Genomic DNA, 21799 nt, shown 5'->3' with positions numbered 1-21799 from the left:
CAATGCATGTAAGCAGTTGTAAAATATACATAACTTTAAAACAGATGTTAGCAAAGACAACAGAGTCAGAAACACACGGGTAATTTATTATCCATGTTGTGTTGTACACTGGTAGCCGGGGCTACCAGTGTACATAATTCCAGTTGATTATTACCAGAAAGGGGTCATGTGCTAGGAGCCTGATGAATCAGCAAAAGCTACATCGAATTTCAGCAGCCATTAAGTAGATATGGAAACAAATAATTAATACCAGTTTTGCTCTTCTGTTTCATGATGAGTAAGGGTGTTTCTGTTGCCAATGCAGAGGATTACTGGAGAAAAACTGCCTTGTAAAAGCAAACTGGTTACAGGAAAAGCACAAAGGTCTATGTGATGCACAGAGGACATCCCTCCTTCTGCTCAACTCTCAGATAACCCTGTGGTGTTGAATCTCCCAGGATCTTTCAAATGTCATTCTCATCCTTCACAGGTAAAGTAAAAAAAAAAACAATTGTTTGGGATCATCCTCATCAGATCTCCAGTAAAGGAAAACACAAGGTCAAAATGTTCTTGTAGCAAAGACTTTTTTAGTATTACTGAGGTCCCTCAAATTTGTTTCTCAAAAATTGTGTCCAAGAAATGTACTTGGCAGGACATTTTCCACTGGAAATAACCTTGTCAGTGCTCTCTGATGGACAAAGTATGCAATGGCATCAGTGCGAAAAGCATATCCTTGGCATTGTTGTATTGCAGGATCTTGATAATAATAGGCCAGCACATGCAGTACAGTGCTACAGATATCTGTATAAGCTAGAATCAGATGATGCATTGGCCTGACCTTATTTTAAGGGGACTGAAATCCATTACAAATTCCATTGCTAATTCAATATTTTCCACAGTTTACCAAGAACATTTTCAGGAAAGAGGAGAAACCAAAATGAAGCAGAATATATTACAATGTCTTTTGGGGGCCTTACCACAGCTGTTCATGTCTGATGAGTGAGTTTCCACTTAAAGAAGAAAGTGGCACAAAGACATTGGCTGACACATCCTTTTCAAATGGGTGGTGATGAAAACTTTGTAATTAGTTGCAGGTGTGTGCCTCAGGTAGCTAGCAGGCTAAACACTAAAATGCTAGCAGAACACTTTAGAACTAGCAACCCATGATAACCTGCCGGACAGCAGGGAGCTAACTGGATAATCATTTACAAAAAGACGCAACCTCTGGTGGGACATGGATAAATTGGATGGTGCATCAAGCCTAACATGATAGCCTCCACTATTGTGGTCTCTTTGGCTCTCTATTCCAGGAAAGGTCAACTCAGTCAAATCTGCATTCGGTCCACAAAGCAATTTTCATTAAAGCTCAACTTTATGCCAAAGCATCACATCCAATGACAGCAGTGATCCCATTGCAATATAATGCATTCGACTGATAGTGATAAATGCTGGTGTAACTGCAACCTGAGACCGACTTACACTAGTTACTCTGCATTCCTGAGATGTTGCACAGGGTATTTTTACACAAGGAATTATATCATTATATCTCAGTAAGTCTCAACTGTTTGTGGAAGCATAGTAAACTACAGTTTACTGTCACTATCTCGTTAACGCCAGGAATACAATCCCCAAGAGACAAAGTTGGACTATTTAGACAGCTCTGTAATGATAATACCAAAATATACTTGTGCATACACAGAAAAAAACAGCGAGTCAGAGAGAGACAGGGTTGAGAGAGGGAGGGGAGAGGAGGGTGAGAAAGAAATGGAAAGAGGGAGGCAGGGTGGGTCTGAGGATGAGTGTCTGGTCCCTAAGGCTGCGTGTGTGTGAGTGTGTGTGTGTGTGTGTGTGTGTGTTTCCATCAGTGCACTCTCACAGCTCAATAATGATAAATAAGTCAACCTCCTCTCTCCTCCCCTCAACCCCTCTCCCTGTCACATGCACCCCTGCTCTGTTCATCTACCCCCCACTACACTCCCAGTGGTAATGAAGCAACAGTAGGTACTAGCTGACAACTGTGCACACCAGTTTCATCTATATTCATTCTGCTATAGTGGGCCACCACAGTAAGACCCCTTCTACCCCAGAGAGACAAAACAACATCCATCCATCTCCTTCTCTCCCTCTACCTGTCCACTGCATCCATCACTCCCACCAAAATATTCCTTATTCAGCAGCAATGGCCTACCATGTGGGAACGCTACAAATAATATGAAAAATATAAGATCTAACCTTCACTTATGTTTACATACGAGCACAGTGAAGAAAAACTTAAACAAGTAGAGCTAATTATAAAATGTCTTCCAGTTACCAGGTACTTATTGCTCAAGATAGGAAGCACAAGGTCCAAACCAAAATAAGACCACATCAATCTCTAGTCATCAGTAGCATGATGCCAACATTAATACATTACCTGTTTTTTTTCTTTACACATTTTAGGAGAGTGCTTTAGTTTTTGTGACAGTCTAATATAAGATTGGAAACATAATTAAATGGAAAAGAGATTAGTGAGAGAGACAAACAGAGAGCCAGCAAATAGGAAAGAGCTACGTATATTTACGATTGTGCTTCTGCTACTACTGTATGTGTGTTTCTGGAGGGTCCTAATTGCTACTGAGGTCAGGCTGCTGAGCAGTAAAGGGTTGTGTTTGATGCAGGTAAGAGTGCGTGTGAGTGTGTGTGTGTGTGTGTGTGTGTGTGTGTGTGTGTGTGTGTGTGTGTGTGTGTGTGTGTGTGTGTGTGTGTGTGTGTGTGTGTGACTGCTCTGCATGCCCTTGACTTGCAGCTGGCAAACAACGCTTTAGGCCCACACAGCTGCCTCATCATTACTGTTCATAGGGATCCCCTGCCACACACTTTCACATACACATATTCGCAGGCACACACAGCGAGAGAGACTTAGTCACAGCTACACAAGCACAGACACAAATACAGACACACGCAGACATACACAGAGACACTCACCCCTTCCCGCAGGCTCCTCATTAAGCCAGTGTAGGCGGCAGCGGGAACGAACCACAGTCCCTCTGGGGAGCCTCTCTTCTCTTCCTGATAGAGAGGCATAGGAGAGACAGGGTGAGAGGAGGGGGTATGTATGGGGGGGCCGGGCCAGTGGAGGAGTAGAGTAGGAGTGAGAGAGAGGCAGAGAGATATAATGTGGAGGAGAGGAAAGAAGAGAGGAGTGAGGAAAAGGGCAAGAAAGGGCCAAGTTGGGGAAGGGAGATGGGAGCCAGGGGAGACATGACATCTTGATTATTTGGTTAGCATGTCTGTGTATGAACATGATTTCATGACCATTTAAATTCAGCACTTTATTATTGATTTTACATGGTATATATGAACAATAAACCTGATGTTTTCTTTAATGTCTCATGTTTGTTTACTGAAACATCTCACTTTTATTTTTGTGTAAGTGTTAAAAATTGTTTTCACTATGGTCATAAACTTTTTCATTTAAAATTAACATATTAGCAAATAACTATTTTCAGTATCAATTAATCTCTCAGCTATATCTTACGATTATTGAAAATTGTGAAAAATATGTATCACAATTTCCTATGACTTAGGCAATGTCTTTAATGGGCTTGTTTTGTCAACAGTTTAAAACCCAAAGATATTTAGGTTTCCAATTATATGAAAAAAGCAAATCTTCACATTTCATCAACTGGAACTAGGGAAAGTTTGGCATCTTTGCTTGATGAATGGTTTAAATGATCAAAACTGATTCTTCAATTAGTCATCATGGTGAATGTGTTTTGTTTTTCCTAATAAAATACGCAATGCTCTACAAACCAGCACTCTCATTACATTCCCAAAATATTTTAACTAATATTTTTGTCTTTTCATGAAAATAAAACTTGCTCTGTTCCATTGCTACTGCACAATGCTCTGGGCCACATCTAACCTTGAGGATGAAGACAGCACTGGGGGCTATAGCTAATCGTTGTCATTGACTGGTGCTGCAGAGCAAGAACATGTGATTTTACCAGGGGACTCTTTAAGGGCCATTCCAAATGATTCCAATAAAACTATTTCTTCTCCTGACATTAAACAGCCGATGTGGCTCCACCCATCAGGATGATTTCACAGTCTGTATGAAGATATTAGCTACCCCTAATACTGCAGACAGAACTTAAACTCCATCAGACATTTTTGCATTCATCCACCACGGGACTATAAACAAATAAGATAACTAGAGGGTTTTATTAGGGATCGGTTAGTTTGCTGTTTGAGGAACATTTTGAGAATATTCTCAATACTCAAATTTTGTTGAAATTGATCTCACATTTGCGTATGCCAGAATTAGCATTATTTACTGCCTTTCTCTGAATCTAACCTTCCCAGCACATTAGTCATTCATTAGTCAGACATTAGAAACTTTTATCCAATGTCACAGCCCGAAAAAAAGTATAAGAAAATACAGGACTGTATATGACAAATAAAACACTTTGAACTTTGAACATGTGTTTGGAGACATTCTTTTTCCTTTGCAGCCCTTAAATCCACGACACTAAAAACTATGTATCGAGACATCGATCTTGGTGTCCTCACTAACACCAAGAAAGTGCACATTACACCAGTCCTTAAATCACAGACTGGTATATTGTGTCTGATGACTTTTATGATTTTAGAATCCTATGGCCATCTATAAAGCACTTAATGGGTTTGGGCCAAAATATATTTCTTATTTACGTTATGAAACATCCAAATCCCTTGCATCACACCTCAGTGTCCCCAGAAACAAAACTAAGCAAACTGAAGCAGCTTTTAGTATCTATGCTCATCACCAATGGAAAAAGCTGTCATCTCTTTTTAAATCAAGGCTTTAATACTACAGTTTACTTGCCATTGTAAGACAATGCATGTATACAGACAATGTCCCTGTGACATCACTGTAGACCAAGTCACCAATGTCAATAATGGTGAAGGAAAATAACCTACATTTTGCTTATTGTTTGTGGCTTATCAAGAAATTATGTATGTAACCTCTTTTTACTATTAAGGAATGTATTGTTATTTTATTATCGTCTAATGCTAAAGCACTTTGAATTGCCTTGTGTCTGAATGGTACTATATGAAAAAACATCCGTTCCTTTTGATCAATTATCTGCAGTATCCCTGTCTTATGATAATGTCTTCTGACATGCAGAGCCTACCTGAGATGCAATGAGGTAGAGAAGCTCCCCAAGTGGTGGCAGCAGGAAATGCTTTACTTTACTATTCTTCAGATTATCCCTCAACAGGTCTGATAATGCGGACACTGCCTGAAAAGAGAGAAGAGAGGAGATACAGTTTTATCTTTGTTTATGAAAACAAACAAAAGAAATCAAACAAAGGACCTACAGGCTCAATAAAACCGAAATAAATGACTTCAAAGGGGTTTCATTTTTAGAGATAGTCATTGATTTCTTGTTGTGGTTTTTACTGCAATGTAGAAAAGTTGTTTTCTTAATGTAGTTTCTTTCTATTTTTCCTGTGACTTCAAATACCCACAATTTGAGTTTAGAATGAACAAATTTGGTCACACTCTACACTAGAAGAGCTATAGAGAGCTATTTATCAGCAAAGACAATATCAACCATAATTTATGATTATCTGTGTCAAATTGAACAACCTCATATATGTCAAAATCTTAAATATATTTTTTACATCAATATCCAAATATTTTTTCCTTCACAAAAAAGTAAAAAATGCCACATCTCAAAATGTTCAGGTTCAAGTGACACCAAAATATTCCTGGACCCATAACGTACATGGATTCCGTGACTCATGTCATGTTTCTCCATCAAGTTTGGTGTAAATCGTTCAGTTGTTGCATAATGTTGATGACAAATAAACTTTGATTTTCAGCAGAGCACTTACGAAATGTTCACTTGTGTCTTGGTCAAATTTAAAACAACCAAATCGAAGCAATGCCTATTGAGATTGTTTATGTTTGGCCAAATATGATTTTTCAAAATATCCAAATATCACTGTTGGCTAAGACAAAATATTGGTTCGGCTAGAGCACAAAATTCATTTTTGTCAACATTTACTCATAAGCAGGTTTTAATGGGAGGAAAGAGATGGGACAAGTGGTATTATTGTGGAAGTACAACATTTTTTAATAATTAAGTCAGACAATAGTAACTGACCCTAAAATAATGAAGTGTAGCTTCTAGGGGTTTCCACATCTAAACTGTTGGGTATATATAAAATTCTGCCACAAAACACAGAATGTGTGGGAGAGCAGTAACGAGAAAGATATGAGGCAGGACAGAAGACACAACAGCCTCAGTGAAAACCACTAAAATGCACACACGCACACAAACTACGGGACATATCACATAACTAGGTACACAAATTCATGCAATCATAAGCAATTGTAATAAATGCGTGCACACACAAACACACACACGCACAGTTAAGGATATGCAGAGACAGCCTTGCTGGCTGGCTGCTTCTTGGCATTAGCATTACTGCCAGCTTCCCCCCTCTGTGATCTGATGCAAGTTGTGCCTCACTCCTCTGTCTCTTCCTTCTCTTTTACTTTTTCCATCTTGCTGTTTTCTCTCTCCTCCCTCTGTTTTTTTTCTCTCTACCTCTTGTCTTTTCTCCTGCTCTACTTTGAATTGCCCTCGATGTATCGCATAATATCCCTCACTCTCTTACCTACATCTCTATCTCTCACTCACTGTCATTGTCGCTCACCTTCTGTCTCTCTTACTCATTGTAAGGTGAGAGGTGGTAACAGTTTGTCTTCCTCTCTACAGATATTTCCCTTTCCCCAGAGAGTTACTCATTCCTTTTATTTTCGCCCTAGCCGTTGTGTATCCTCACACTGAGCCATCTATAAGCATGGTACTTATCAGTTTCCCACTAGAATCCTGAGTGGGTCTTGTTTATATAATTTGAAAATAGGGACAGAAAGATTTACTTTACCTCATTTAAACATATTTATTAACAGACTCACACCATGCTGTGTCAGTGGTAACCCAGTATGTTAACTGCACACACATTCTGTGAAAAAACTGCTCTTGGTCTCTGCCCTTTTCCTGTATGACTTCTCTGTGCCTGCTTTCCTGAGCTGAACCCACTAATAACATAAATGGCTGACTGGGGAGTTTACATTCTGGGCTGTGTTTGAAACTGACCACACAGCTGCTCTGAGGCAGAAGGTGCTTAAAGGCATTGCTGTGGAACCAGCAAACATAAACTCTCTCACACACACACACACACACACACACACACACACACACACACACACACACACACACACACACACACACACACACACACACACACACACACTATATTCAAGAGGAAACATACACATTATGCGCTGAATTAATATGCATAAACAACTCCCAGGTAGTGGTGCAGAGGATAAAAGGTTGTCCCAATATTACACACAGAAGTTTTGCATAAACACACATTATCGCAGACGATGCATATGGGCAGATACCATGTGTGTACAAGTGGGACAGCCACACATAGTAAAAAAGAAAGAATACAGAGAACAGGATGGTGGCTTGTTGGTCCTTTAGAGAGGAAACTGTGCATGACTTTAATAACTTATACAAGGTTTGTTTCTGCAGAGGGGACAGAGGAGACTGGTGTGCCAAGCAGTGTTGCAGCACTGCAGTCAGAGGTAACCCTCTTATCTTCAAGCACACAGCTTTCCACCTCAATTTGCTTAAATTCATAAAGTTACATTTTAACTTTTTACAAAGATTTACTAACTAAATAATAGATTTTCTCAAAAATGTATTTATGTCTGAAGTGTCTTGAGGCAGATTTTACACCAGTTAAACAAGACAAAGACCTAATCTCAGATATGTTGGATTTTGGTTTAAGCAGACTAAGAATGTCTTCAATAGATATCTCAAAGAAACAATATTGCAAATTTTTTTCAGCTTGACCTTATATGTAAAGTGCAAGGCAGAATATTTTGATTCTTATCAAAATCCATTCGTTATCTGATGATTATACTACAAGAGGTATTCACAAATGATTTGAATAGTGTTTTCCTGGAGCCAGCGCCCTCTGACTGTTTGTTCCTATAGACTGAACTAAAAGGCTTTACCAGCACAGAAGGCTTTACCAGCTAAACTGCTGTATAAGCCACACAAAACTTAAACTTTATATATATATATATGTGATGATAAGTAAAGGGGAACATTTTATCTATTTGATTTTGAAAGCACAGCTTCTCTAACTCACACAAAGAAAGCTGCAAGCTTGTGTTAGTAACATTAACTGAGACATTTTTTTCTCATTTTATTTTATAAAAGGAGAGAGAGACAGAGTGAGAGAGACGGACAGAAAGACTACAAAAAGAAGGTGTGGGACAAACAGAAAGCATAGAGTAATAAGACAGACAGGTGTGTGTTTATGTGTACGCGTGCGGGCGGGTGCGCGTGCGTGTGTTGGGTGGAGTGGGGTGATTGAAGCATATAGCAGTTACTATGGTAACTAAGCCCAACCCTGTCACTCCAACCAGCAGGGCTGCAGCAGGAGAACCCCTGCTGAGACGAAACACACACACACACACACACACACACACACACACACACACACACACACACACACACACACACACACACACAGTTTTATTGGTCATCTGTTAGCATCACTAGTACGCAAGAATAGCTCACACACCAACAGGGAAACAAAACAACACAGACTACATGCCCAGGATCCCTGCTGAGCTTATGCGTGCGTGCACACACAAGCACAGAGAGAAGCCCTGCTGAGTCTATAGATGGACACAGACATGGTAATAGACACAAACAGACACACAAAGATGCATGGGGACAAACGTACAGCTTTGTCTTTCTCTCAACAATTTGTCATCCTACGGTAGCTTGCGGGGAAGTAGGAGGGTAGCCGGGAAAAAAATGTTCTGCCATTTGTCTTTAACAACAGGCGCACTGAAAAAACACTGCTATGCCACAGTCAGCCATTTTGTAAATTGCCGTGACGACTTAGTAGCAGTAAAGTGTCAGAACAAGATAGAGGAAAAAGACAAACCAGGAAAGGGAGCATGTGGGATCAAAACTAATGTAGCCAGAAGGATTTCATTCAGAATAAAACGATGTGATCAAGATGACAAAGAAACGAAAAGACGGAGCAGAAAAAGGTGTTTTGGTCTGTTCAGGATGAAAGGATCAAATAAAAGAGAGAGTCTAAAGATCTCACCTCCATACTAAACTGCTTTTACATTAAATTAGTTCAGCACTTCGCTGTTTGAATGTATGTTTGTGTGTACGTGTATCGAGGGGGGCTCAGTAAAGCATCTGAATTCGTTCTGTGTCCTTGTCTAAGATGTAGACAAATCCTTAAAGTACTTCCTTTACTATGATTATGGGTATAACAACGATGTAGCTACATGCACTCAGTTTTTTTAGATCCACCGAACTAAAACTAATGCAGTCCAATACATCAGCCCTACAATGATATATACTGACCAGTGTTTGTGTTATTTATTCTACCCTCACTGATCTTGGGTGGACAAAAAAAACAACAACCACAAACTGCATCCTCAAAATTCAAGTGTCAGATCTAAAACAACTTCAACAAAACTGAATATTGTAATCTTAAAACAAATATTTGCAGGATTCTTAAATTGATTAGTTTCCGCTAGATTGACCCTATTAAACAGATAAGTGTTCAGCCACATCACTTTCTTACTTACTGTAACTATAACAACATATATCCACAAATAATCTGTCAAATCAACACAAAGTTAAGAAACATGAGCAAAACATTAAAGTCTTGTAACTACCTAAGTAATTATGACAAAAGTAATAACGTGACAGTCACCTTCAGAAGCCATATATTGGCTGAACAGATATAGGCCTATATATCAGTATCGGCCTATATTATCCAGCAATATAAAAACTTTCTTTACACAATGTGATGCAGAGAAAGATGCTTAAGGTCATTTAGAAATGGTGTCAGTTTGTCCAGCAGAGCCCACTCTGACTCTCTGAGCCCTGACAAGGTGCTGCAGAATAAGTGGTTTCTACTGCGTGAAACACTGGAAAGTTAACAAACAACAACCCCCTCATTGTTCACTTTCAATACAACTCTAACATATCTAACATAGGTTGATGTTATGTCTTTGATTTGCCTTCGTGTCTGGGCGAAAGAAAGACGTGGTCTTTTGGGTTTTTAAGGACACCTGCTGGTAGACACTAGTATTACAAAGTAAGAGTGGACTACAGATAAGTCTTCCCCTTCTGATCTTGTTTTAGGGAAGATTTCCACTTCATGTTGTATTTTCGTCCTTAGCTACATACCTCCGAGCAGAACGAAAGCAGGAACAACATCCAAACAAATAATTACATTCTTAGAATGAAAAAGATGGGCAGAGCAACATTAACCAGGACATAATATAAATAAAGCAACAATTATACAAACTGTTTGCAGTACTACACTCATTGATGTTGTGCTTTATGTATGCTCTTATGCATAAATCCTGTCTGTAATGTACATAAATTGGGTTCATGTTAGTATGTACTGCCACCCTATGGTGCAAACTGGTAGTGCAGATTTGAGTTCTCCAAATATTTAGGAAAGGTTTTGGAATTCCCCTGTTTAATTGAAAAAATATAGAATTAAAATGTTCCATTTAGATAAGAAGAGCATGTGGGGTATTTGTTATATCCTGGTAGGTACGTCTACCTTAATACATACTAAGAGAGACTGCTTTTTGAGGGTTAACACTTGGCTTTGGGTTAAGACTGGAGTATTATGGGTTAGAGAGCGTGCATGCCTGCGTGCTTGCATGTGTGTGTTGCACACCTCAGAAACAGCCCACTTTGTTTAAGCGTTCATCGACCATGATATAGTTTGGTGTAAAAAGCAGTCATTTGGAAACTCAGGGCAGTGGTTCTCTGTGTGTCTACCCCTGATGTTTAATACTTTAATGCCAAAACAATTTTGGCTGTTTTGTCTCATTGCTTTCTTTTTATTCAGTAGTTTTATCATAGTTTAATTCACTCGTATTTTGGATGTCTGAGCCTCATTAGCTTGCAAGTAATCTCCATCAATGAGATTTTAGTTCGGGATTTTACTATGGATCGGTATTAACCACTTCTCCAAAATTCCTGTAAAGGTACAACATTTTGCTCCGTGGTATATAGAGAGGATAAAAACATATTATACTTACACATCCCAATTAAGAGCATGTCGTAATTGCTGGGTCAACACTGACAGCTAAATGAGAGAGAGGGTAGATTAGGGAAAAAGTAGAAAAAGAAACAATTTGTAAAAAACAATGACATGTGGAAGGAGAATATGGATATTAGATTAATTAGAGCTTTTACTAATGATCAAATTAGATCTTTGTAAAAACCTGGGTAAAATACTACTAAAACTAAGTTTCACTCAGCGAATAGCAAGGACTCCCACACTGCATAAATTGAAAATATATCTTGTTGAAACTATGCCAACTGTGATGCAAGAATATCTCTACAGTGACCCTCACTAAATACAGTTTACCTACCAGTGGTGAGTTAATCAGCATGTTAGTAATAACTTTGTGTCCAGCTACACAGCAGAGGTAACACAGCAGGTTGAGTTTGGAGCGAGCTGCTGTGGTAGAAAGTGGAGTATTAGCAGCTGAGGAGGAGGACAGAGGAGTGGAGGGATTCTGTTCTTGAAGGGAGGAACAAAGCTGTCGGATGAAAACAGTCCAGCCTTCCTCATTCAGAGACTGCAGCTCCTTAACTGGAGGAGAGGAGAGGAGAGGAGAGGAGAGGTTTTCAAAATCCATTTATTGTGAATTTCCAGGAAGAAAAACCCTCATTACATCAACAACCAAATGTAAAACCACAAAACAAGATTAGTAAATAATAAAGTTTTCCTTTCCATATATACACAAACATCTACGCATGTACATACACATGCACACACTATACACTACCGTTCAAAAGTTTGGGGTCACCCAGACAATTTCGTGTTTTCCATGAAAACTCACACTTTTATTTATCAAATGAGTTGCAAAATGAATAGAAAATAAAGTCAAGACATTGACAAGGTTAGAAATAATGATTTTTATTTGAAATATTAATTTTGTTCTTCAAACTTTGCTTTCGTCAAAGAATGCTCCATTTGCAGCAATTACAGCATTGCAGACCTTTGGCATTCTAGCTGTTAATTTGTTGAGGTAATCTGTAGAAATTTCACCCCACGCTTCCTGAAGCACCTCCCACAAGTTGGATTGGCTTGATGGGCACTTCTTGCGTACCATACGGTCAAGCTGCTCCCACAACAGCTCAATGGGGTTGAGATCTGGTGACTGCGCTGGCCACTCCATTACAGACAGCATACCAGCTGCCTGCTTCTTCCCTAAATAGTTCTTGCATAATTTGGAGGTGTGCTTTGGGTCATTGTCCTGTTGTAGGAGGAAATTGGCTCGATCAAGCGCTGTCCACAGGGTATGGCATGGCGTTGCAAAATGGAGTGATAGCCTTCCTTATTTAAAATCCTTTTACCTTGTACAAATCTCCCACTTTACCAGCACCAAAGCAGCCCCAGACCATCACATTACCTCCACCATGCTTGACAGATGGCGTCAGGCACTCTTCCAGCATCTTTTCACCTGTTCTGCGTCTCACAAATGTTCTTCTGTGTGATCCAAACACCTCAAACTTTGATTCGTCTGTCCATAACACTTTTTTCCAATCTTCCTCTGTCCAATGTCTGTGTTATTTTGCCCATATCAATCTTTTCTTTTTATTGGCCAGTCTCAGATATGGCTTTTTCTTTGCCACTCTGCCTAGAAGGCCAGCATCCGGAGTCGCCTCTTCACTGTAGACGTTGACACTGGCGTTTTGGGTACCATTTAAAGAAGCTGCCAGTTGAGGACCTGTGAGGCGTCTATTTCTCAAACTAGAGACTCTAATATACTTGTCTTCTTGCTGAGTTGTGCACCGGGGCCTCCCACTTCTCTTTCTACTCTGGTTAGAGCCCGTTTGTGCTGTTCTCTGAAGGGAGTAGTACACACCGTTGTAGGACATTTTCAGTTTCTTCACAATTTCTCGCATGGAATAGCCTTCATTTCTAAGAACAAGAATAGACTGGCAAGTTTCACATGAAAGTTCTCTTTTTCTGGCCATTTTGAGAGTATAATCGAACCCACAAATGTGATGCTCCAGATACTCAACTAGCTCAAAGGAAGGCCAGTTTTATAGCTTCTCTCACCAGCAAAACAGTTTTCAGCTGTGCTAACATAATTGCACAAGGGTTTTCAAGGGTTTTCTAATCATCCATTAGTCTTCTAAGGCGATTAGCAAACACAATGTACCATTAGACCACTGGAGTGATAGTTGCTGGAAATGGGCCTCTATACACCTATGTAGATATTTCATTAAAAACCAGACGTTTCCACCTAGAATAGTCATTTACCACATTAACAATGTATAGAGTGTATTTCTGATTAATTTAATGTTATCTTCATTGAAAAAAACAGTGCTTTTCTTTGAAAAATAAGGAAATTTCTAAGTGACCCCAAACTATTGAACGGTAGTGTATTTTCTCAATTTAAAGGTAAATACTCAGTTCCCTATCATCCCCAAGAGAGCATAAAATCCCCCCAACAGCCCATATGTGACTAAAAGCCAGCACATCATCCTGTAGTAGGCGTGTCCTTATTTTATGTCTGGCTTTCAGAAGTCCCACTAGCATTGGCGCCGGATGTACGCCACCAGTGTTCAGGCCTGGTTCCTACGTGCACTACCCTCCACTGGAGGTCTGCTGTCCGTTATTCGATGGGCAGCTTGTACAAGGACCACCAGCTGCCTTTCAAAGAAGCGTCCGGTTCCAAAAGCCTAGTCCACCTTGACTCTCTCGTCCCTTCCAGAGAGTGAAAAGTGCGAACCTTTACACAGGTCTGGTAAACTGACTGTTTTTCCACAGTCTGAAGGTTGTCCAGGTGAGGAGTTGGGAAGGACAACAGCTGACCACCCCCCTCCTGCCACTCCCCTACAGCTGGGGTGATGGACAGGGAGGGGAAAACTGTATTCCGATTCTTCACTCCACTGGTCACACAGAGCATGTTTTTTCAAAAACTCTCATGGTTTGTGGCAGGGCGGCAGAGACCTCCTCCAACACTTTATTGATCAGTCTGGTGGACGTGATGTTGCTTTTCTCTCTGAGGGTGTCCAACGATATTGCTGTCATCCTCATCAGATGCTACTACTGCTGCTACTACTACTACTGCTGCTGCTACTACTGCTGCTGCTGCTGCTACTACTATTACTGCTGCTGCTACTTCTACTACTACTACTACTACCTCTGAACCGAACCAGTTGCTCGTCCACCGTCACGTCGGGCCCGGGGTTGTAGAGGTTGTAGCCAGTTTGTCAGAGGTGCGTCTCGTCGGCCTCGTCTCGCGGTCGTCGAAGCGCAGTAGCCCCGAGTATGCGTAAAACACTTTGAGCGGCATCGTGGAGCGGAAGACGGCCCTTCCGCTGTCAGCGTCCCACAGGCTGGCGGCGGCCTCGCCCCGGGACCTGTACACGCCCGCTAAGATCAGCAGCCCCACGTAGGCGCGCAGGTCGGTCTCGTCCATCCCTTTCCAGCCGTCTCCGTACCTTCGGAACCCCTGCAGGTTGGTCATGTCCAGGATGATCTTTTCCATATCCGGCGTGACGAACATGCGGAACGCGGATGAGATGTCGCGGGCTCGGGAAACGGCGTACGCCGTGGGCCCAGCCGGGTTCGGAGTCGCTACGCGTGGACACCCCCTGCGTCGTCTGCCGTACGCCGTCGAGGACCATGTAATTTCCCCATTTTTTGCTGAGGAGACACGCGGTGGATTTCTATACCGACCTGTTTGGGGCAGAGGAATGTGACGGGGAAGCTGTTGCCGATTTGCTGCAAGACCTCCCACAGCTGAGTCCAGGTGAACGAGACACCCTGAGCTCCGACATCACTCTGGAGGAGCTGACCACTGCAGTGTCACAGATGGCTGCAGGCAAGGCTTGGCAAGGGTTGGACGGATTATCCGGCAGATTTTTTACAACATTTCTGGAATATTATGGGACAGGACCTGCTGGATGTATTGAAGGGGTCGTTTGGGAAAGGACTTCTTCCAGCCTCCTGCAGACGGGCTGTCATATCCCTCCTGCCAAAAAAAGGGGATCTAACCCTGTTAAATAACTGGAGACCCGTCTCTCTTTTTAGTGACTATAAGGTTTTATCCAAGGTGTTAGCTAGATTTTTTATGGATGTTATCAATGCAGGACAATTTGTTTTTAATGAGACATTTTTGATTTGTGTACAACGTATAATATTAATATTGGCATTATTTCTATTGACCAGGAAAAAGCATTTGATCGTGTCGATCGTTCATTCCTGTTTGCCACACTGCAGGCTTTTGGTGTCGGGGAGCACTTTCTGTCCTGGGTGAAATTATTATATAATGATATGTGTTGTGTTGTGAAGGTGGGGAGGGCTGAGCAGGGGAAGGTGCAAGCAAAGTTGTCTAAGTGGAAATGGTTGCTATCCCAGCTGTCCTACAGGGGAAGAACTCTGATAGTCAATAACCTGGTTGCAGCATCCCTGTGGCACAGACTCCAGGTGCTTACTCCTCCACCGGGACTCATGGAACAACTGCAGAGGCTGCTGGTGGACTTCTTTTGGTCAGGTCATCACTGGGTGCGGGCGTCCGTTCTGTACCTCCCTGTGGCAGAGGGGGGCCATGGACTAACGGACATCATCTCCAGGACTGCTGCTTTTAGACTGCAGGCAGCCCAGAGGCTGCTGTACGGCTCCCCACTGTGCTGGTCGGCTGTGGCACGCCTGCTGCTCTGGAGAGGGCCTCGGGTATGACAAGCAGCTGTTCCTGATGAACTCTCCTCAGCACAAACTGACTGGACTCACTTATTATTATACCTCTGTGATAGATGCCTGGAGGACTCTCAGCTTCACTAGACCTCCTGACCCCACGCCTGGGATGTGGCTCTTTGAGGAGCCACTGTTCGACAATGGGTTCCTGGTGTCAAAGCAGTCTGTCCTGTGAGAGCGAAGCCGCCCCCGGACCTCATCTGAGAAATGACAGGACATTGTGACCCGAGAACACTCAGGAGGACGGCAAGGAAAGGAGCCTATCGGCGTACCAGGGAAACCAACCAGCATTTAGTACCGTGTCGTGACACGCCTCCGGGCTCCCCGGGGACCAGCAACAAGTGTGGGTCACAGGGACCTGGCAGGACAGCGGGAGGGTTAACTAACTACATACGTTTAACGCTACAACCTCTGACACATCAGGTTCTTCAGCTCGCCATGAGATACACAGCGCCACTCTGAAGGGGACCGTCATTGATATGTGACATGTTACCTGTATGTCAATGTGTCTGCTCAATAAAACACAAGCTTTGAAATGTCAATAGTCTTTATTGTCTCACATGAATGAATAGACATGGTAGTGCAATAATGATTTAGCTCAGGTTGACAAGGGGTGCAGTTGAACTCTTCAGCCTCCCCGGGTCCGGTTGTTGCAGGACCTCCCCGACAGGTTCTGTTGAGACAGAGTGGCAGGAGTAAGACACTAAACACACAGACCTAGACCGTAATGTTTTTTACATTAGGTTTGATTTACCCCTTTCCACCCCGATCACCGAAGCATCTTTAGTGTCGATGATATATTCATCCTGGTTGATTGCATCATGCCTTCTATCATCAAAAGCACATGTTGTGGGAAGGTACACAGAGTTGTGCGTGGGTATCGAACACGGGTTGTAAATGCGGGACGGCCGTTTACCACAGACCCTGTGAGTGATCAGCACCAACCCAAAAACGATCATCAAGGGGGCCGCTATTAAGGTCATCTTGAGCTAATCGTCCTTCTCGACAAGCCACCAGTAATTACTGTAGTCCTCGTTGTGATCGACCATTGTGAAGAGATGGGCGTCGGATCGTGGATGTACGTTTTGTGGTATGTGTTGTATCCAGACTATGTTCCCTGAACTGGTTTTCATTTAACAGTTGTTTCTTTGGTAACACCAACACCGAATAGTCCACACACTAGTACATACGGATTTCAGTGTTGTTGTATATAAGGGTCACACAATCACACAAATGTGGTCATCAGGGGGCAACGACGTTCATTCTCCACCATGGCGTCGTAACACCATCTGATCACCCGGGTTCTTGGGGCTGAGGTCTTCGTCCGGTACCTGAGGTTAGTTCGGCAACCTTGTACAGTGCTCGATTTGTGTGTATATCAGGCTCATGGGAGGGATCATGGTTACAGAGCCAACTGACAATCTGATCTGCTAAGGCGTAGGCAGATATGCTCTCAATAACTCCGTAGCCAATGCGACCGTAGCCAATGCGACCGTAGCCCTTGACGATATCTGTTATCCCCACCGACCAACACCCATTCTCCAACCGAGTCTACAGGAGAGATGATCTCCCAAGCTCGGTCGGATACGGACTGCGGCTCCTTTAGGTTTGGGAAAGACGTGGGAGGGGTCACACGTTCCTCCGATGGGGCTCGTTCCTCCGATCGAGCTGTTTGATCCTGACACTGACTGAGGCTGTTTTAGGTTTGTAAAATGACGTGGGCAGAATCGACCTGGTCTACGGGATAGATGCTCTGCTCGGTCCAGGACGACCTGCGGCTCGTTTCGGGTTTGGGTAGGAAGTGTGCAGCCCTCCACCAAGAGTGTACCAAAGTATGATATCTGAACAGGTCAAAAGTTACAATCCGAAAAACATCTACAAGAGTATGCTGCTTGAAGTGTTCAAGCAGCATACCCTGGACAATGTAACCAAAGCCCAAAGGGCCTGGTTCAACCTTATCAGAACGGGGCTGAAGACTAAGGAGTTTGCATAGATGTGTACCAAGGCCAAGGTGTACTTTTTAAAACTCCGCACCTATCACGCCAAACTTAAGAAGGGTCTGAGGGTGGAAGGAGACCACAATCCACAGAGCGGATCATCCTCCCCGGGTTCTACCGAAGCCCAAGGTGACACTAAGACCGAGGTCAACATTGGATGTGACACCGAAGACGATGTCGACATTGCATGTGACGTTGATATCGAAGGCAACATCGACATTGAAGACTGTGGCGATGATGAGGCTAGTGTCGAGAAAAAGGAGTACTCTATCGTTACACCGGACCCGATTCCGATTTCAACATGGATCAAAAACATGTCGACTCTGCTGCTGAGCGGTCCCTGGTTGACTGCCGGTGCCAAGCTGAGGAGAGAGGCAGTTTGTACTCTCCTGGGGTTAGATAACACTCTGCTGGACAAAAGATATCGCGACGTCCTTTGTGAATGGGTCGTTGACAACCGAAACATATACTCCAGAGGTATGGCGTGCAGGATAGACTCAGTGAAGCTCTGATTGAGTGCTTAGAGTCTATGTCCACCGACAACTGGAGACGCACGTTGATTACCGCCTTCCAACTCAAACAGGGCCAACCAGCGGGTCCTGATGGTAAAGTAGGCACCAAAGGCTGTGCTAAGGTACAAGTGCGTAACCACAAGGCTGTGAACTCACCTAGCCGCAAGGCTGTGAACTCACCTAGCCGCAAGGCTGTGAACTCACCTAGCCGCAAGGCTGTGAACGCACCTAGCCGCAAGGCTGTGAACGCAACGAAGCCACATGACAAGAGTCACAGTTCACACATCCCGTATAGCCACGAGGATCACCCTTGGCTAAGAGAATCAGAAGACGTAAGCGACCCCGAAGAGGAAGCGTGTGAACAGATCCCGGGTGAGGACCTGGCAATGACAAATACATCCGATAGCCTGGAAAGCCTTGATGACTACGACTACAGTGACGACTTCATAAATGACGTTTCCGAGGAAGAGAGTGTCTCAGACAGTAGCGAGGAGGATGACTTCTGTACACAGCAGAGCAAAAAAGCTAATCGGAGATGGTGTATTCTGTCGGAGTCTGAAGAGGAAGACGAGTACCCGGAGGCAACCATGTGTAGCGGGGAAGAGGACCAAGTTGTGAGCTATAAGCACTCAATACCATCTGACCCGGAGGACGATGAGATCAAACCAGATGCAAAGTTTGTCAAAAGTGGGGACAGGCGTGACAGTGGGGACTTCACCAAGGGGACACGTGCCCAGCATCTTAAAGGGAAGGCTCATGTTAAAAAGAGCCGGGTGAAGTCCGACAAGAGGTCCAAACGATTTAACCATGCAGGGACCAAGATGAGTTCACAAAAAGGCGAGTCATTGGCTATGCAAACTGATGTTCATGAGGGGGAGGAGCAACGGAGGGATAAAAAGGCTAACCCTTCCAAGAGAAAACACACTCTCTCCCCTGTAAGCGACACTGACCGAGAGGAGAGAACAACACTCAAGAAGCGACCAGATACGACACACAAACGAAAGCCCGAGCACGAATCTACAGAAAAGCACTACAAAGCGCAGAGTCCTGGTGGTTTGCATAGGTTCAACAGAGACGAGCCTTTGAAGGCTCCGAGTGATCAAGTTGACAGCCAAGAAGAACAAGAACTGTCCGAATGGGAATTTGACAGCGACGAAGATCGTACCATTTCTGCTTCCAAAGGCAACATCGAATCAAGCCTAGATAGACCCGACAAAGCAGGGTGTATCGACTCTGACATTGACATTGACTCTAACGACTACTTTGTTTCCATGTGAGATTTGTTATCATGTCTTCCCGGTTGTTGACAAAGAAACATGCACCTGGAGCCCAAAGTACGTGCATGATACGTTATCTAGAAGGACTGGCTAACAGTGTGTGTGTGTCCCAGCTGGACAGCCCCTGTTCATCTGTAAAGCTGTCATCTACATATTTGAATGCGGCTAAAGCGGAGGAGCCAAATGTTGTTCGCCATCCCGTACATAAGCCGTGTAATGTCCACAGTAGTGAGTGCCACAGTGGGCTACAACAGCGTACAGCTCATATAGAGTGTCTTTGGTCGATCCGGGTTCATTGTTGATATATTTCAAATCCAGAGTCTCTGGAAAGGCGAAGTGTTTCTCTGTCTTGACTATTTGACCTCCGTACGCCCTCGAGGACCATGTTATTTCTCCGTTTCTTGACAGGAAGGTCTCTCTTTCCACGAGTCCCGTGGTGGTGGTGGTGCCGTGGTCTTGTCCTTCTTCTTCTTCTTCTTCTTCTTCCGAGGATGAGCACGATGACGAATCTGCAGCAGCATCACACACTGGGTCGTAGTCTTCGTCGTCGTCGTCGTCGTCTTGGCCTTCTTCTTGGTCTGCTTCTCCATCTGGTTCTCCGTCTGCTTCTCCGTCTGCTCTGCCTGCTCTCCGTCCACTTCTCCATCCGCTTCTCGGTCTTGCTCTTCCGCGTCCTCTTCGGGTTTAGAGGATTGTTGCTGGGAGAACAACTGTTGGAGAACCTGTTCTCTGGGGAAACGCGCTTGACGTGACATCGTGACCTGGTCAGGGAGAACGGCACACGGAGAAACACACCGGCCTCTCTGTGGGGTCAATTAGACCCACAGAGAAGCCGGTGTGTTTCTTCCGAGATTACAATTGGAATCAGCTGTGGGTCTAAATTACCCCACAGAGAAACACCCCGGCCTCTTTGTGGGTCTAAATGACCCCCAGGAGAATTGAGAATGACAATCCATTGGTCTCAATGACCCCAGGAGAATTGGATAATGACAACCCGTGGGTCACCCTAACCCTAACCCTGACCGGCCAGGGCTTGCAGATGATCAGACGCACGCACGCACGCACGCACGCATGCACGCACGCACGCAGACACGCACACACGCACACACACACACACGCACACACACAAGTGAACAACACAAGGGTTAAGTAAGCAATGTTGATGATTGATGTATAAAGAAAGGGTGTTTTAGTTTTAAGTAGCTCGGCTCTAAATGGAGCATTCCTGCATTGCTAGGAGACATGGGAGCACACAACGGATCGCAGACAGCAGAGCGTAAAACAGTATTCAGGGGACACAGCAGTGATCTCCATTAAAATCACTGCAGAGGAAAGTCATGTTTTTCACTGTAACTGGAAATCGAGATGAACATAAAACGTTACAGTTTAATTTGATTGATTTGTATCTTATATTGCTCACAGTTTAACCTGAAATCTATGAAGGGCAAATAATAATATCAGTATAGATAAATAAATGAATAAATAGATTAAAAAAAATACATACATAAATAAATTAATGTAGAAAAAACAATTAAATACACAAATAAATGAATAAAAGATACTGTTTGCAATGAAAAGGGCCATTCTGTGTTTCTACATTTATTCATTTATTTATTCTTGTGTGTTTTTTGTCCTTCATAAAATGCAAACCCCATCCACATGTATACACACACAAGTTTGTGCAGCAACCCTTATTAGGACTTGTACTAACTTCTATTCATTGTGAACAACCAAACCAAATGCACACGCACACACACACTCACACAAAGCATGAGAGTAGAATGACGTCATTCATTGAATGGGACCGGTAGTGGGACACAAGCCCCCCGTGACCCTCCAGTGTGGATGTGATGCAGCGTCTGTAATAGCTCTCATATCAGACTCCTCGTGTTCGTGTTCATTACAGTGAATCATTTTATATAATCAAGCAACAGCCACCAAATGTTTCCTCGAGATCCTTTAAGTCCTCTTTCTGGCCAAAGCCATTCATCAGTCAATGTTTACCATGAGCACTTAGAGAAGCTGTTAATCAAGATAAACCTGTACGATTAAGTTTTTATAATCATAGAGAAATGCCTGCTCACCACAGTGACGAAATATATTAAATTAAAAAGCAAAAATAAATAAAAACTGGTTTCAAAATCCCATAAGACAGTCGTTCGTGTCTTAAGTCTTGGTTTGTGCATGAAGATGTAAA

The 21799-nt window shown here is 43.1% G+C and overlaps 1 protein-coding gene across 1 annotated transcript in view; it reads right to left on the bottom strand.

Moving 5' to 3' along the window:
- The window catches only part of ulk4 (unc-51 like kinase 4), a 77683-nt gene extending 63075 nt beyond the window's left edge, over window positions 1-14608 (bottom strand). The window contains 9 exon segments of the mRNA XM_047340830.1: window positions 2944-3027; window positions 5136-5243; window positions 7564-7597; window positions 8649-8664; window positions 9294-9316; window positions 11135-11181; window positions 11471-11694; window positions 13930-14006; window positions 14562-14608. Of these exon segments, the coding sequence (XP_047196786.1) occupies window positions 2944-3027; window positions 5136-5243; window positions 7564-7597; window positions 8649-8664; window positions 9294-9316; window positions 11135-11181; window positions 11471-11694; window positions 13930-14006; window positions 14562-14608 (660 nt within the window).
- Between the last annotated feature and the right edge of the window lie 7191 nt (window positions 14609-21799).

Source organism: Hippoglossus stenolepis, chromosome 8 (genome assembly GCF_022539355.2).
Source record: "Hippoglossus stenolepis isolate QCI-W04-F060 chromosome 8, HSTE1.2, whole genome shotgun sequence".
Classification (NCBI taxonomy): Eukaryota; Metazoa; Chordata; class Actinopteri; order Pleuronectiformes; family Pleuronectidae; genus Hippoglossus; species Hippoglossus stenolepis.
Note: the sequence above shows the minus strand (reverse complement) of the source record. Positions and strands in the feature narration are given on the sequence as shown.